The sequence below is a fragment of the Hydra viridissima genome, unplaced genomic scaffold (assembly GCF_058129835.1).
Source record: "Hydra viridissima isolate aposymbiotic clone 2 unplaced genomic scaffold, HvirCarnegie_v1 scaffold_1, whole genome shotgun sequence".
In the NCBI taxonomy this organism is placed as follows: Eukaryota; Metazoa; Cnidaria; class Hydrozoa; order Anthoathecata; family Hydridae; genus Hydra; species Hydra viridissima.
In genome coordinates this window covers 33,799,834-33,817,647 of record NW_028324300.1, presented here as the reverse complement: position 1 = coordinate 33,817,647, position 17,814 = coordinate 33,799,834, and the positions used below count along the sequence as shown (strand labels likewise).

General features: G+C 28.9%; 2 protein-coding genes across 5 annotated transcripts in view; both read right to left on the bottom strand.

Annotated features, from left to right (window-relative positions):
• Positions 1 to 222: 222 nt before the first annotated feature.
• LOC149894660 (uncharacterized) lies at positions 223 to 6,459 on the bottom strand. The gene is made up of 3 exons (XM_090081944.1): positions 6,318 to 6,459; positions 1,149 to 1,374; positions 223 to 630 (listed from the first exon to the last, which is right to left on the bottom strand). Exons 1-3 carry the CDS (start codon positions 6,319 to 6,321, stop codon positions 414 to 416), a joined length of 447 nt encoding a protein of 148 aa, XP_089938070.1. The 5' UTR covers positions 6,322 to 6,459; the 3' UTR covers positions 223 to 413.
• A 3,000-nt stretch (positions 6,460 to 9,459) lies between these two features.
• Positions 9,460 to 17,814, bottom strand: part of LOC145191931 (phosphatidylinositol 4-kinase alpha-like) — a 32,506-nt gene continuing 24,151 nt past the window's right edge. For 2 of the 4 annotated variants that reach the window (XM_090081931.1, XM_090081938.1), the window contains exons 28-37: positions 17,548 to 17,771; positions 15,900 to 15,994; positions 12,525 to 12,629; positions 12,266 to 12,391; positions 11,694 to 11,814; positions 11,406 to 11,523; positions 11,197 to 11,238; positions 10,881 to 10,970; positions 10,661 to 10,744; positions 9,781 to 10,050 (exon numbers count right to left, since the gene is read on the bottom strand). In XM_090081931.1, coding sequence (XP_089938057.1) covers positions 9,999 to 10,050; positions 10,661 to 10,744; positions 10,881 to 10,970; positions 11,197 to 11,238; positions 11,406 to 11,523; positions 11,694 to 11,814; positions 12,266 to 12,391; positions 12,525 to 12,629; positions 15,900 to 15,994; positions 17,548 to 17,771 — 1,057 coding nt within the window. In that variant the 3' untranslated portion in view covers positions 9,781 to 9,998. Of the gene's footprint in view, positions 9,746 to 9,780; positions 10,051 to 10,660; positions 10,745 to 10,880; positions 10,971 to 11,196; positions 11,239 to 11,405; positions 11,524 to 11,693; positions 11,815 to 12,265; positions 12,392 to 12,524; positions 12,630 to 15,899; positions 15,995 to 17,547; positions 17,772 to 17,814 lie in introns of those variants that run through there. The other 2 variants (XR_016450764.1, XM_090081936.1) reach the window with 2 other exon arrangements.

Sequence of the window (17,814 nt, the reverse complement as noted above, 5' to 3'; positions counted from 1 at the left end):
ATATATATATATATATATATATATATTGGCATTGCACTATTTTAAATTTAACATCAGACAAGATCAAAAATGTGTCAACTTTAACTTAAACAACAAGGTTCTTGTTACAGCAGAAGGACAAGTTGTTCATAAAAGCTGGGACAAGCTTATGTATTCCGACCTAACGACAATGCTCTAAAACCTTAAGGAAACATTCCCGTTACTCAAGCAGTTAACAACCTCTGTTACATTCTATATTTTAACATAGAAAAAAGTTCATATACAAAATTGATTAAGAATTTAATGCAGTATTTCAGCAAGCACAGAAAAAATTTTAATGGTCGGGAAATATTCTAGTTTTGAACCCCTTTTCGTAAGAGGATTTAATATAATAAAAATTTTCTTATAATATGGTCTATTTTTCTTTCTGGCTTTTATTTTAAAGGTTTCACGTTTTCTTCATGTTTACTAACAACGTTTCCTGCTGGAAAATACCTTCCAACCACAAAAACCGCGTGTCCTCCGTTTACAGAAGCTGAAGCTACACCTACCCCAACTCTTTGTGAAGATTTCCAAACAAGCTGAGTAAAATGTCCAGTAACTCCAGTTGACTTGTGTGTGCTTAAGTTGTAGTTCTGTATTTCAGAATACCTAAAACAGTAAAATAATGTAACAATATTTGCGATGGCCCTCTCTCCACATTTGATCTAAAAACTTACATAAAAATAAGGAGCCTGGTAACTATTACTTTAGAACAAACACGTTTTTTAGTTTTTGCCAAAATCAAAACTTGTCGATAATAGTGTTTTTAAAGGTTAGAAAGTTATAAATGCTAAACTGGAAAAGTAATGGTAAATGGTTCATTACTCGTGGTGATGCCGTGACTTAAAAATGCATTACTCGTTGCATCACTCGTGTTGATGCAAATAATCAGTTTTACTTTTATTTTAACTTCTATTTTTCTAGACGCTGCTGTTCTGAATTAAATTGTTCACTTTTAATCCAGTCAAATGTCAGTATGTTTGAGAGAGAGCAATTTAATTTCGGAAGAAAGAGAAAAAAGACCACCTGACTTTGAATATGAAAAAGGGAGGAGAAAAATTTCGTCAAAAACAAGTATTGAGATTTTGAGTCCTGAAAATTGTTAGTGAAAATGAAAAACTTCTTACCAACTCTCGACTGCTTTTTCACAAGCACTTCTCTCATCAATTATGTTAGAAGACCATTGGTAATAAAGATTCTCTCCTGATGTAGTAGAGCTATGTTTAAATGCACCAGATTTAGCAAGTTCAAGAGCCCAATACTGGGCTTCCTCGGCTAATTTTAAATCCCATACAAGGTCAGGTGTATCTCTATGCAATCTACGTTGTTTGTTATGTGCCAACAAAATGCTTTCTACAACCAAATAAAAATGTTAATTTCATAAACACAACTCTTTCACTAGAAATATCCTCTGTATTTTTAAGTTTTTAACTGTTAAAACGATTTTGATCACCAAACAAAAACAAAATTATCTATAACACCCTGACAGCTAATATGACAGCTATGACAATCTGACACAACAGCTAATAGGCTTAATCAAAGAAATAAAATTTTGATTAGTGAAAAAAACAAACAAGATAACCCAACAAATCAATCGAAAAAATCTTTCAAACACCTCTATGGGAGATGGGGCTTATTAGAACCATGTTATTTTATTTGTCAAAAGAATATATATATAAAAAAAAAGAAAAACCAATTTCTTTTATAGAAATAATGGAATAAAAATGTAAAAACTTCGCTTTAATTTTTTCCCTTTTATTTCTTCGCTTTTATTCCAAACAAACAAAAATTGTTACGACTTTTGGAAAGAAAAAAGGTTTGAAGGAAAAAAAATTCATTTTATAAAAAAGTTTTGTTTTTCTGTTACTAACGGATAATAATGATTAATTAAAAACTTCTATACACATTTAAAAATAATCGAAATAATTTTTTTTTTATATATTTCTTTTAATGTAAATTTTCTATGGAATTTAATAATTTGAATAGTTTTAATAATTAATTTTTTAAAATACCTAACATTCTTTCTAATACTTTTTTCAACCCTTCAAAATATAAGATTCTTGTTTTAAAAGAATAAAAAATATATGCACGATTAAAAATTTGTCACACCAAAAACTTTGCTGGTTTTAACAGTGGCCACTGATAGAACCAATTTTTAAAGATTTGAAGATTTGACCAACTCACCATAATTATGATTAGAACACATCATTTTGGTGTACTAATTTACAACCGACTCATTCTCAATCAACTCATTCCAGATATTTTTTTAATACTTAATTTAATTAAATCCAACAAGCCGATTGTTGGAGGTTTTTAGTATTTCAATTTCAGCCGACCCAAATAAATTACAAAATTAATTTATTGTTGATAAATAAAAATAAAAGTTACTTATTTAAAGAATTAGTTTTTGATTTAAGTTTATGGACCAAAAAATTTATGGACCAAAAAAGTACAACTGAACATGAGGTTAGACAACTGTAGAAAGGAGAGAATCTCAGAAGAGCTGGAAGAAGAGGCTTCTTTCTGAAAAGCAATCTTTGTCTGAGAGTAAACTAAATTATGGGATGCCACCACGTTTCTTGAACTATTTGCATATTTTTTTGTTGATCTCAAAAATGGGTTCGGTTGAGAAAGTAGAAAGGTTTTACAAGATGAGTTGAATTGAAACCCACCTCCATTAACTGAAGATTAAGCAAATAACACACTTTTTCAAAAGTTTGTCTAACTAATCGCTTATAATTATTAACTTTACCACGTCAGTACCTTGTGTAAAAGGTAGAGAAAGCTTGTCTTTATGTGATAACAAAAGATACCCGTTTTACCGTACATTGGAAACTTTATCGACGTTTTCTTTTAAACATTTTTTTTTCCTATTTAGGACAATAGTTTGTTATTTACTAAAATTGTGAAGAATATAAATATTCCATATTTTTGAACAAATTAATTTTTCAATAATATCAGTTAATTCAGCTGAAATTTAAAAATAAACGAGCCAGTTGTATTATAATACTGATTTAGTTGATTGTATATTACAAGCTGAATCTGTTTATTTAAAGGGTGGCGCAAAAAGTATCTACACAATAAAAAACTTAGCTTTATTTCATTAATGAAAACGTCTCTGTAAACAGTGATTATTATACCAATATTTCAGTGATATTATAACAGTATTTTATAAGTTTATAAAGAAGCTAAGAATGATAAAAAGTTATTTCTTGTGCCTAAAAATGCGATTTTGATGCAAGATGGTGCAAAGTGCCACACATCAAAGACGGGAATGGCATAAATTGATGAGAACCTCTCAAATGTTTGGACAGATTGGTCAATATATCCAAAACTTGTGTGAAAGTTTTCGTTGTAAAATTTTGGACTTCTTCGCGAATAATGGTGATCATACAGGTTATTAATATATCTTGATGTTAATTTATATAATGGTGATCATACAGGTTATTAATTTATCTCAAGACTTTGTTTTTATTACGATCATGAAAGTAGATTAAATTTCATTTCTTCCAAAAAAAGAGTTTTTATTTCAAGACACGTGACTGTAGAATATTTTGCGCCACCTGTATTATGTATACGCTTTAGTAGATTTTAGTAATCGCTTTTTTAGTACCCTTCCCTTAAGTACTCTTTTTAGTTTTACCTTCCCTTTAGTACTCTTTTTAGTTTTCCCTTCTAAAAAAACGTCACTACGTCACAGTGAATTAGAAAGGTAAAAAAACGACAAAAATTAACCTTCAAATGTAAACATCTGATACATCAATACTAGTGCTTTTTCATACACCACATATTTTTAAAACAAATTTTACGTGTATCTATGGCGCGTAATACACACGCGTATGCTTGTTAGTGTCTTTTACGCGCACAAAGATAGATATAAACAAAAAAATTTAGGTTCCTCAAACAAAAACGCACTCATATACTAATTAAAATAAAAGATTTGGATATAAAAAGCCAAAATGCCGTATTATCTTATCTTACTATTCCATGACCAAAACAAAAAAAAGAAAAAAGTATAGTTTGCAAAAACAGCTTTATTTTTTTATTTTGTCATTAAAAAAGACAAAACATCAGGAAAAAGTGCTTTTTTATTTTCAGATTTGTGGTTTTTGAAACTAATGCGGTTCATAAAGCTAATATTTTCAGGGGTTGTCTTCTGTTACTTCTAACTTTACCTCAAACTCGACCAATCATTTCATTTCAGCTTTAAGATGTTCATCTTCATTTCTGATAAACTCTTTCGTTTCTTTTTGATATTGGAGATGTATACTTAAAATTTAGGGGTCTACAATAATGTGTACTAGAGGGCTTATTCAACCATACTATTTCCTTCATGATGGCTAATTTAAGTGAAACAATAGCTGTCTAAAAAAGACTTTGCTCGTTAACATAGGCCTCGCCAATATTTGTGTCAGTAAATTTTTGTCTATACACATTTTGGAGACACCATCAAAACCCCTTTAAAGTAAAGTACACCTTTAAACTAAGTATCCTTGTGGTTCTGGCAGAAACATCTACTTCAACTCCTCTACAGAGTATGGTTAAACATACTCTGTAGAGGAGTTGAAGTAGATGTTTCTGCCAGAACCACATCCTCAATATAACATTTCTGCCTTTCATTCTTAATTTCATGAAGTAAAGAATAAATGTCTGCATTCTGTATCAAGGATGAATTTCTGATAATTTAATACTGTTCATCGGAAAGATCACACTGAATTTAAAGCATAAGTTATCTTCAATCTTCATTTTTATTGAAAAACAACTCTCCATGCTTTTAACTTTGCCCGGATTTATAGCATTTTTTTTTTATGACAAATGCAAAATCTTTCTTGGTAGGATCTCCAGAGGCTTTTTTTATTGAAGCTGATGCCAATACATCAGCAGGATGTTCAGCCAACTAGGTAATTTTAAACAAGATAATATTTAATGTTTAAGTGAGTAAACTGCTTTTTGAATTGATTTGAAATCAATTGATTTATTACTAACTTAGATCTTTTGCTTCTCTTTCTCAGATCTTCCCAGTCCTTGTTCTTTCTACCTGGATCTGCAGCAACGTCTTTTTTGTTAACTGTTTTTTCTTTATCCAAGCAGGTTTGCTCATGTTCCAGAAGTCTTGAGAAGGTTCTTGAATGGTTTAGAGATTTAGATTTGAATTTACAATTAAATATTGATAGAGTTTTCGTGAGATTTATCATTTCAAGTTCATCAATATTTCCATGGTTTAGACCCTCCAACCTACGAAACTCAAGTAGAAGAGCCTCGAGTAAATTATCATGATTAATTCCTAACTCTTGAATGATAAGAACTAAATGTATTCTTTTCATGATGAATGTAAGCGGTTAACTATTATTCATTACTTTGTACGCAAAATTTATTTTTAAACGTTTAATTCAGGTAGTAGGCCGTCAAATCATGCAGGTTTTGATTACTGAGTTTTGAAAATTAGCATAACTTGTTTGGACATGAGATTTTGAATTTTTTGGCTTTTGAGTTATGACAAATTACCTCTATAGTACTCATGTAGTGTGAAAAATGATTAATACGAAATTTTACATTTGACTTTTTAAAAAAGGTTGTATATTGAATTGAGGCAAAGTTCGGGCAACTGATTTTTTTTTCTGCTTTCAACCATACTTGTTAATGGGAAAATATTAAAACTACCATGGAATCTCGTGGAATCTCTTTGTTTTTCAACCGAACTCATGATTAAATTAAAAAAAAAAAATCAATATGAGGCACTTTTTTAAACAACTTAGGAATGACAATCTAAAATCAATATAGTTTATAGTTACCAACTATCTTAAACATATGCCTTCAAATTAAAATTTGAACTGTTTTTACCCGTATCAGCCTTAAAAGAGTGGCATGGAAGGGAACATTTTGTGCGCGAGTTTCGCAATAAAAAATAAATAAAATAATATCTCAGGAAAAGGTAAAAATTGGTGAATCCTTAAATATTAACCAAAAAGCAATAAGTTCCAGTTTTCTACTGGTAATAGTTACAATATAACTCAATTTATTAGTTCCTCGCAATTGTTTTTTTTGGGGGGGTTTTTTGCCAGTTTTTTTGGAAATTTTACTCTGACTTATTGCGAAAAACAGCTTTTGGCATAAAAATCTAAAGAGCATTGAAAGTAGAGCCTACAGATTAAAAAACGGATTTCATCTACAAATATTCTTGTTTTATGTGACAATAGTGTATATAAAGTATTACAACAATAACATTTGGTAAAATTAAGAAAAATTGTTCATTGCAACTTATTATTTCACATCAAAAAGCTTCATTGTGTACTTACCCATAACTTAATGTCTTTTTACCTCGATCTGATGCGAATAGCAAATTCTTTCTTCTAATCTTCAAAAAATTTCACTTAAAACTTTCTTCTTCTTCCTCTAAAAAATATTTTTTACAATTTGCTTAAAAAAAAACGTTTCTTTCCGAACAAATTAATAATGAACACACCGTAATCTTCATTACCAGACCCCTTAAAAAGATTTTTTTTTTTTTTTTTTTTTTTTTAAGTGTATACCTTTCAAATAGATTTTTTTTTTTTTTTTTTTTTTTATTCTACGTACTATAAACAGGTTTTAAAAAAAAATTATGTGGCTGTGATTTATCAAGAACAACAGGAGTTTATAAATTTTTTTCATCTTGTAACTTTTACACGTACTTCGAACCTAAACCACAATTAAGCAAATGATAGTTGTTTATTCCAAACATTCGTTTGATCATTTTGAAGTTAAAGAAGAAAAAAAACATCTGGAAATATTTACATTTAAATTTGCAGATGCTTGAAGAAATACTTGTTCATTTTTTGAGAACTTTTATAAATTCTCTACGTGAAAAAAAAAAAAAAAAAAAAAATTAAGAATTTAAGATAAGTCCAGCTAAAAAAAGTAACTGAACTCAGTAATTTTTAAAAAGTGTGGACGTGGTCCGACCGCAAATTCAATCAAGAGGCTGACACTTGAGATTTCGGGAGAGAAGGAGAATAATTAAAACAACTTTTTTTCTTCAACTTTTTTTAGCGTGATTTTTTGTTGAGCTCTTTTATCCTCCACAATATGATGTAGTATATGTATAATGAACACCATGTGATAAGCATATATGGTGAGTATATATGGGGTGAGCATTAAGGTGTCCCAAATGTTAGACCAAGAGTTTTTAAAACTTCTTTGAGCTAGTTCTTAGTAAACAAACGGCCATATACCAATGTTTCCATTAAAGCATTGTTTTTTATGTAGTTTGGCAACATCTGCTATGAGTATTACTTTTTTTACCGTGGCCTGGCAACAGCTGCCATTAACATTTATTTGTTAATAAAGCGCTTACTTTACAGATCTGTATTGTTCTTCTTCCTCAAGTATAAGTTAGTATGAATATTTCGATTGTGTTAAGTAGTTCCACTTTTCATCCATATGAACAATCTTTTACATGCTCTGAACATAACCGCTTAGCTTTACAATAAATAAGCAAAACGCTACCATTATTAATCAACTTATTTTTTCCCTTTAAATATGGCCTAAAAGAAGACGATATGCTTTTAAAACTGGTACCACGTTTAAAAACATAAAAAAGTGTAGACTTTGAGACGTCAATAGCAGCAGCCAAAGTACGAATTGATCCACGGCGATTAAAAGGGACATTTTTCAATTTTGTTAAGTTTTCTGTAAATTTTTCAAATGTACCCTTACGTTGGTTACGCGTTAAATTCTTCGATTTGGAACTTTAATGGTTTCAACAACAACTATGAATTAATATTCGATCTTTCACGCTTTTTATAATAACAATAGACATGCTTTTGATCCATGCAATAAACTCCTATAGCTGAGTTTTTTTTATAACTGAGGTTAAGAGCATCTAAAGTGTTAGAACTATTCCCCTTGATATATTAAAATGTTTGAAGAGAAGTTAGCTTTGCTCCGAAATCAACTCAGATTGATTTGGAAAAGAAGGGCACTTTTTAAGGAGAAGTGCCCTTCTTTTCCAAACTTTGAGTTGATACTGAACCAATATTGTGTTATGTCTGAACAAAAGTCATTAGCAGTTATACAACCAACAATGACATTATCGGAGTAATTTGTGATAAATTTACAATAAAAAAATCAGGAAAACACCTTTCATGACATTATCGGAGTAATTTGTGATAGATTTACAATGAAAAATCAGGAAAATTAAAAAAGGTAATTTTATTGATTTTCTTTTCTGAGTTTATTTTTTTCGTACAATTTTTTACTAACATACTAACATTTCTTAACCCCTGTGGTATCTTCGAGCACTTAATGTCCAGATTAAATCTTTCCCTTTATTCTTTATTGTAATCTCCACAATTCGGTCTTAAAACGTGGAGTTTTACAGACAATCTCACTACTACTTGTAGATTATTAAAGACTTGAAAGCAAGTTCTGTAGAACATTAAGAAAAAGGAAAAAATTACTAAATTTTATATTTAAAGTTTTAAACAAATAAGGTATTGACAAAAAAATAATCACCAGATACTTTGCAACCTTAGATGCTCTGTATTTCTCCTTCTCCTGCTCATTCCCTTTCCCATTCATTTTTAGCTAGCACTACTACTTCTTTATCTTTGTTGGAGTGTCATTGGAATCAACAAAGAGAAACTATGAATCCTTTCATTCCATTCTTGTTGAGCTTGAGTGTCTAGCTGTAGCTATTGTTGCTCTTTAGGTTCAGCAACAGTTGAGTTTCTGATATTTGACTTAGAGAAGCCTTTTCAAGTGCACCTCTTTGTTTAGTTTTAATTTGACTTTGTGCTTGAGTCTCATCAAATTACTTGTAGAACTGGGTTGTGATTGGGTGATTCCCAAACAATTCTTTGATAGCAGCTTCCTTGCCTACCTCACTGTTTACTACTTTTTTGAGTGTATATCCTTGTATAATAAGGGTGCAGTAGTGAACCCAAATTTAAGTATTTGACTCCAATGCCATTATTGGGTAGACTTTTTTCAAATTCTTTCACTGTAGGCACTCTGCAACTGGAGGGTCACGGCCTTCAATGTCATTTACGGTTCTTTTGCAAAGCAAGTGGAGATTTAATATCTTTTTGAACTATGTGCATTGTTACCTGTTTTTCTGAAGACCATTAATCAAAGCAACTTTTACATTTTTATAGTTTTTTCTAATAAAATTCAATTAGAAGATTTATTAAACCAATATTATTTTGCAAATGATGCTCTCTTTTAAGCAACATGACGTCAGTTTTGGTGCTCCAAAAGGAATCGTTACTTGCCCACAGGTAACCTATTGGGATCCATTTCTAGTTGACCGGGAGGCACATTGAACTAATTTTCGTATTTCTGTTTAACATTAATTTTAATAGTTGAAACAAAGATATCTTCACAAAGATAAAAGTAAGACTTTAGGATTTAAGTTGCAATCTTCAGGTTTGGAGGTAAAAACAATAAAAAAAAACAACGTAAACCACAAAGTGGCTGCTGGGATATTTTGAGAAAACATGAAGTAAAACAGGAGTATTAATACACATCACTAATCTTGTCACCAATCCTCATCGTAAAATGAAGATGGTAATAATTGATTAGGAAATGTGTGGGTGCATGCGCGTTTAAGTGATTTTCCAGAACTTGCATACAGTGGGGGTGTAAAATTAGGGCTCACTCTTCTTTTTATTGAAGTTTTGATAGGTTTTCATTAAACAAAGCCTGCTCACAATTTTTCGGTAATTCACAACTTTGCAGGAAAAACCTTTTTTATAGAAAAAAAGTGAATAAGAAATTAAATAAAAGTAAAAATAGTATTTTATTTGATTTTGACGTTAAAATCCATAATTTACACAATAATAACGCTCAACGAGAACGAAATTAACTTAAATTGAGTATAAAAATGAAAAAGATAACTTAAATAATTACAAATTTAACAATTTTGTTTTCCCACCATAAACCATAGATCACAGCGTCACGATGCACACGTCACAGCACACGTCATAGCACACGATGCGTTAACATGGTATTTGATTTTGTACAAGTTGAATGAGATCGTAAGCACGAGCTCTGTTTAAAAAAAAATCAACAAAAAAAGGCAATTAATAAACAAAAATATTTAATAAACAGACAGAAAGAACCGAGATTTAAGTAGATCAATAAAATAATCAGATAATAATTATCATGTTAAAAACTATAGAGATCAGCCGCCAGGGACCTCTAGAAAAATTCCACTCAGCTTTTATATTTTATTGTTTTATTTTAATTTTTGATACACTTCTTTTGGTTTATAATTATTGAAATGGTCATAAAAAATTTTCAAAAAATTATTATGCTTAAATTTGATTACAGCAATAAGTTGAAATGATGCTAAAACTTAAAGGCTGAAAAAAAAATATAAAAAATATTTCCTAAATTTTTCCTTTTGCGTTCTTAAAATCTCGATACTATATATATAACAAAAAGTATATATATATATATATATATATATATATATATATATATATATATATATATATATATATATATATATATATATATATATATATATATATAATCATCGCCGCAATAATTTAGGAGCTACTACATAAAATTTCAGTTAATTATCTTCTTTAAAACTAGTTAAGACCGTAGTGATTAAACAAATAGAAGATAAACAAATATAGCAAAAAAAGAAAACCTTTTGTTAAGATACGAATCTTTTATAATTTGGATCATGTATTCAGATGCTTGCCGCTCAGTTAATGTGGGTGCAAACCGTTGCCTAAAGTAAAAATTTATCATTCTGTTCATTGAAGTCAAATTTAAATTTTATATGAATCTGAGAAAGGGGATCTTTTTTGCTAGTCTTGGATGAGAAACCTATTTTTGAGCCTTTTTGATTTTAACTAAAATTTTACTTTAATCTTTTAAGAGTCTCTCCACGAAAACACGGTAGACCAGTATCCAACATCAAGGCAACCAAAGAGACAAACGCTTCTGTGTGTGGCCTAAATAAAACCAAATAATCTTTTTTTTCAGAATCCGATAGAAGACAGGAAAAGAAACATAATTTTGAGAACTTGATTAAAAAAAAAAAAAGAAACCAAAGCAAATAGAATTTTTTTTATAAGTTTTTTTATGAAACCTTTTTTTTTTCACCGAGAAGTTCTTAGTAAAATTAGTAATTAAAAAGTTATTTAAAAAGAAACTTTTAAACTTTAAAAAACCTCCAACCTGACAGATAAATAAGCACGGACACACAGCTCCATAAACCACCTAAAATAAAAAATGGTTGCTTGATTAGAAATAATGTTTATTTCTACGCTGGAAAAACGTTTTAGTTTTATTCTTATGATTGAACCCCTGACTATTTTCCTAACTAGAAGAAAAAATAAAAACTAAAATTTAAAAAAAAAGAATGTGAACTTAAAAAAAAGTTTTACCGGAAACTTGGGGTTTCAATATCACCTCCAATGAGCTGTACCCAGTCAGGAGTCAACTTCATGTCAGGTTCAAATCCTAAGTTACCACCAGGAGAGGATTCAAACATAAAGCCAAAATCTTAAATTACAAATATATATATATATATATATATATATATATATATATATATATATATATATATATATATATATATATATATATATATATATATATATATATATATATATATATATAAGCAATACAGATGCGGCTCATAAATACTGAAATAATATAGAAAGTCTATGCACCTATGTGGATAACGAATCCTTGATTGTTGATCATGATGTTACCATTATGTCGATCTTTTATCTGAAGTAAGAAACTGATCACAGAGTATGCTGCCATGCTCCGGATAAAATTCTTTCGTGCCTTAACATAAAAAAAATTATTGTGTATTAAAAAATATTCACAGATTTATCATTTTATTTATTTTTAAAGGCTTGTAAGTAAAAAGCTGGCTGCTTAAAAAAGTTTTTTCCTTCTGACATATATTAGAGAGGTGGTTAAAAATATTTTCGAAAATCACTTTTTTTTTTCTATTCAATCAAAAAAAGAACTGCAAATTTTTTTATTGCAATGAAAAATTTTTATACTTATACTTTAATACTTGAACAGTTCACCTATTAAAAAATGCTTCACGAATATCTGTTCAAATTTCTGAGCCTTGAAATTTCTCTCCTGGTCAAATTCACACTCCTTATAATATGTTTTCTTTTAGACTTTTCTAATCAATATTCAATATTATATTTTTTATAGAACTATTGTTTGACTTTTCTCATATTAAAATTGAAATTTATTCATATATATAAACCATCCCAACCTCTTGAAAAAGCAAAGATTCCTCATCACCATATGTGCTTATGAAATAAGCATATAAATCTACTTCTGTTTGCCGACCAAGCTGATCACGAGATTTTGCATTAGGAACACATTCGATAACACCACACTAAAGCATTTCAATAGACAAATTTTTTAAAATCAAAATGTTAAAAAATGAAGTAAAGAAGGTAAAATTTATATAAAAACTCAAAAAGAAAAAAGAAATTTTATAATTATCAAACTTAAAGATAAGAACTCACCCCAGATGATGTAGCAACAACTCTATATGGAGAAAGGTAAAGATCCATATCAACTTGATCAAATATTTTTTTAAAAAGAGCGATAAACTGAAGAGCCAACATATCCTATTCAAAAAATTATGAAACATTTTATCACAATTCTGTTTTATACTTGTTGATAAATAGAAGATTTTGTAATTGAGCGGCAATTATGTATCACGTGATGTAATGTTTTTCTCGGGAAGGCAAAAAAAAAAGCAATCATAAACATATATAAACATAATAACAAACAAGTTAACAATCAAACACCTTTTCAAAAATAAATATAAATAAAACATAAGTGAAGAGAAATTTAGTAAAGAATATTTTATTTAAAGTCAATAAAATAGAAAAAGATATGAGCAGATAATATAGTTAAATTGTACTTATTAAAGCTTATTAAATTGTGCTTATTAAAGTTTTTGCAATAAATTTATTTATTTCATATTAATCTTAAAGCTTCAAGGTTTTAAAAGAATGAATTAAACATAATGACTGAACAAATTAAATGATTGACTGATTTCATATAAATCATGTAACACTTGTAAAGAGATATTATTGAAGATTAAAACTTAACACAAAGTAGACATTGAGCACATGTAACAAATCCAGTCTAGATCTGCTATTGATTCCTAGTCTTTTTTTTTAAATTTTGACAAGAACAGTGGAACCAAGTGCAACATATTTCACATTGAATACTGCAACATTCATTAAATTCACTAGCACTGATTTCTGGCTCTTCAAGTTTTAGTTTATCACAATTTTCACAGAATGTTATAGATTGTAATAGTAACAATGCTATAGAAACATGTTTTGAAAAAAATATCTAAACTTGTTTTCACCTTATACCAGAGCTCTTGATCAAATTTCACTACTTCAACATGTAAGTCCTTAAGTGTCCAAACAATAAAATATTCTAACTTGCAATTTGTGATAGCCATTTGGGAATTAATCTGTGTGAAATATTTATGACTCATTTAATGCTATTTGATCATTTTTATTTGTAAAGAAATCGCATTCATTAGCTCCTTCTTTAATTGTTTTATTATAATTTTTAAAAGGACATTTAACTAAACACACCCTTCCATGGCATTTGCATACTATAAATCTGTCTGGGGATTAAGCCATACAAGGTCTTTCATAAAAAATAAAGAGACCTCTTTTTTCAATTTTGAAATCAGTGTGTTGATACATAGTCTGCATAAAATTTTTTTATAGGATCTTGCTTATGATCAAATTCCTCATTTGGTAGAAGCAGTAATAAATGTTTTTTTTATGAGGGTACAAAATACAGAACTGCTATTTTTAGAAAGGGTGTTAACTTTGGTATATATACTGTGATATCTGGATGCAGTTATCCTCCCCTTTCTCATTTGAAACCAAGTATTGCTTTTGGCTTGATCTCTTTATTATATCCTACATTTTAAATTGTTTCCTGGATCAAAATCATTTTTTCTAAAAATATCTTGCTCAAAGTTGTTTTTATCAGTGTTAAGATAGTAAGAAAGTATTTTAAAAGATAACTCCTCAAGGTCAGGATTACTTTCAACATTTTCACCAGATTTTTTAATTTTTGATTTAAATATTACAACAGAAGGCTTGGATATATGAATGTTGTTTAAAAAAGTTTCAAATGAATGTTCATTAAAGTGATGATGGCTTTATTATTAGTTAATTATTGGATCAATGCTTTCACTCAAGTGTTTTCCTCATTATTATTTGTTACATTATTTGCTATTCTTTTTCTAACAACTAGGTCAGTTATTAAACAGGGATTAACATCTTTTCGAGATTTATTCCAGACACCTGCTTGTTCAGTGCATGTTGGATTACACTAACCTTTATTAGCATATTCCATTTTGTAAAGGACGGCAATTACATGATCACAAAATTCAAAAGCTCCACCTATGCACGAACACCAAGCAGAAATTATATCGTTATTACTAAAGGCAATCCGAAGTTTTCTTATTTCATTAATTTTATGCAAACAAAACATCTTTTTTAAACCTGAAGTGCATTATAGGGCCTAAAAAACCACTGTCAAAAAATGAAAATGCTTTTTGGTCCTTGTACTTGCTAATATATTCCAAATTAAATTATTTTTTTTAAAGATATACAAAAAAAATATTTCATTTCTGTTTTCCATCGGAACAAAGTTTGGGTCAATTAGATCTAAAGCTTTTAGTTTGTATGCATATGATTGCTTAAGGTTTTTCTCCTGTTCTTCTGCTGTTTCTATAACTTCTATATTTAATTCCATTGCAGCAAATGCTCTAGCAACAAGCTCGACTGTACGTCCAATTGTACTTAGCCCACGAACAGTTAAAAAACTAACAAGCTGTTTGACAAATTCAAAAAATCCTCGTAGTTCTTAAGTGGTATGTTAAAAACTACTTTAAATGATATATGTCCAAATAAAATATTTTATTTGAAACAAATAATAAAAAATAAGTTAAGCATTCTCACTATTTTGTTTACAACTTTGCCCTCCCGAGGAAAACATTACACCAAGTGATTCATAATTGCCGCTTAATTACGAAAAGGTCTATATTTTACCAAATAAACTTAAAAAAAAAAAAAAAAAAATTTAAGGAAGAAAAAGAAGAAAGTTTGATTCCTTACAAATGTTTATATGCTGTGTTTTATAAGAAAAAAAAGGTGATGGATTTTATGGGAATAAACTACCCTTACAGCTTTTTAGTTTTTTAAATATATTGAGTCCCTATTCAATAAAATAAAATTTAAGTACAATAAAATAATGAACTTGCAGTTTTAAAGTTTTTCTAATAAAACTTAAATTGAATTAATTTTTCTAATAAAATTTAAAGTTAATTTTATAGGGAGAAAAGTACAGAAACTTCGTTATCAATTTCTATGGTTTTACAATATATTCTGTTTGTGGTTTTATATGACTAGGCACAAGTTTGTGCCTAACATGAGGTGATTATGCAGTTAGTTTAACTGGACTAAAAGTTTAGCATGTACTTTGAGCTTCAAGTAAATTTTGAAATGCAAACTAACAAAATTATGAAATATTGTGCAAACTTCTGCTTCGTATATTAGAATATAATGATCAAAATACAAAATTTTGTTTAATATCTAAAGAAATATACAAATGTTGTTAAATAAACATCAGAACTTTCCCACAACTTTCTTTAACGTTTAGTATGATGACAAAAGAAGTAAAGTTTTAGAACAAAAGGTTTTTTTATTGCCTGTCTTACTTTTATTTATCTTATTGATCATTTAAATGCTTTCATAGAGTTGTTGAATTATTGAACTAACTTATAAAAATATATTAATGATAGGTATAAATTATAAAAATACTTTTTCCTTGTAATTAAAAAGTAATTGTACCTGTCTGACATCATCGCCAACTTTAAATATGCATCCTAATGTATATGATTCACCCAATGACACATTTTGGTGACTTAAGCTATCAACTGCCTCACCTTGACCAACATTTGCAGAAAATCATAAAAATGAAATATTCAACAATACATTTCTAATCAGAGATGTAAATAAAGTATGGTCAAGGTTTAAATGTATGAAATTCAAATGTAAATAAAATTGGAAGATGTAAAGAAAAAAAATGTTTATTAGATATTGAACTGCAGGTTACTATTACAGCCAAAAAGACCTTCCCAGATAGGAATTATGTATTCCCACAGGATATAACTCTGAGTCATGAGGGGAATAGAACCAAACAACTTTTAATAGAAAACATTGACAATTTATGACTTATTGATTTTTAGCCATCCCCTAGCCCAGATTTGAATCAACTTGATTATTCAATATGAACCATTATGGAGAGCAAGGGATGCAAAACGGCCGACTCAAGTCTCAGGTCTCTTAAATCATCTATTACAAGAGTTTAAAACTCAAATACATCAGTACTTGCTATGCCTAAACACTACCATTGGAAAAAATTAAGATCTAATCGAATTTTAAGGTAGGAAAGACATTCGTCTTCATTTTCTCTTTTATAAATATTATTCAGAAATGATTTTAATTGGCTCTGAAACTTTGTAAGTCAAGTAATAAGAAAGGTTCTATTGATCTTTTGTTTGGTGCAGCTGGTACATTTTGGTCACAGCCAACTTTTTGTTCATCTTGATTGAGCACACACAGTTTGAGCAAAATGCAAGCTAGCCATATCTGGCCACAACATAATGTTGTGACCTTGTTTTATTTATTTTTAAAAAGAATTAGATGCTTCTTGAAATGCTCTTTTAGTTAAACATGCTAGTTCATTTTTCCAGACAAGATGTAAGGTTTAGAAACATGATTTAGCATAGAACTTCAACTTTCTCTTTGTTTAGCTTCAATATCAGCCTCAAAACTACCAACAGCACTCATTACCTAATGCCTGAGATTTGGTCAGTAAATTTCATTGTCCATAATGCCTGAGATCTCATCAATAAATTTCATTGTCCATAATGCCTGAGATCTGGACAGTAAATTTCATTATCCATGATAAGAATGACCAGATGCAACAGAAAGTTTGTACAATTTTAAAATGATTTTCAATGTTCTTTTTTAAACTTTAAAAACTTTAAACTTAAAAGCTGCTGAATATTTACTAGTGTTTTGAATAATTGAAAAAATTAAAATATGATTATAGCATATTTTAATTTTTTCAATTATTAGTAATAGCAATAGCACCCTTTTTTTTTTTTTTTTTTTGACTTTATGGTGATTGAAAAACAGATTTAAATTGATTTAGTAGAGCTTGGTAACTCAAAATAATAATAACAATTTAGTGGTTAAACACAAGAGCTAATTGAAGATTGCACAATTAAAAACCTTGATACTCAAAAAAGATATCTTTTTTTTAAATAAATAATGATAAGTAGCAATTTTAAATGATTTTTTTTTTTTTTTTTTAAATACTGTTAAAATCAGCAAAAATATTTTCAACCCATATTTACAGTAAGTACTTTCTAATCAACTTAAAAATTAAAAAAAAAAAAACTTTTAGCTATTATATTTTCTTTACACTTACCAAATTTATTTAATTCTTCTAACTCTTTTATACTACATTTTTGAACCTGAAATCTTGCTAAGAAAGGCGCTTTTGCTGCACTCTGCATTGGAATGCCAGAACTATAATCAATACCAACTACAACTCCTTCTGGATTACTGGGGAGGTAAACACCAGGTCTAAGAGAGATCTTTTTTAAAGCTTCTTGGCATGCTCTCTTACGCTCATCACCTTTTGGATAAGGCCTAAACATGCCAAATATAGTTCATTAACACATTTTATTTATAT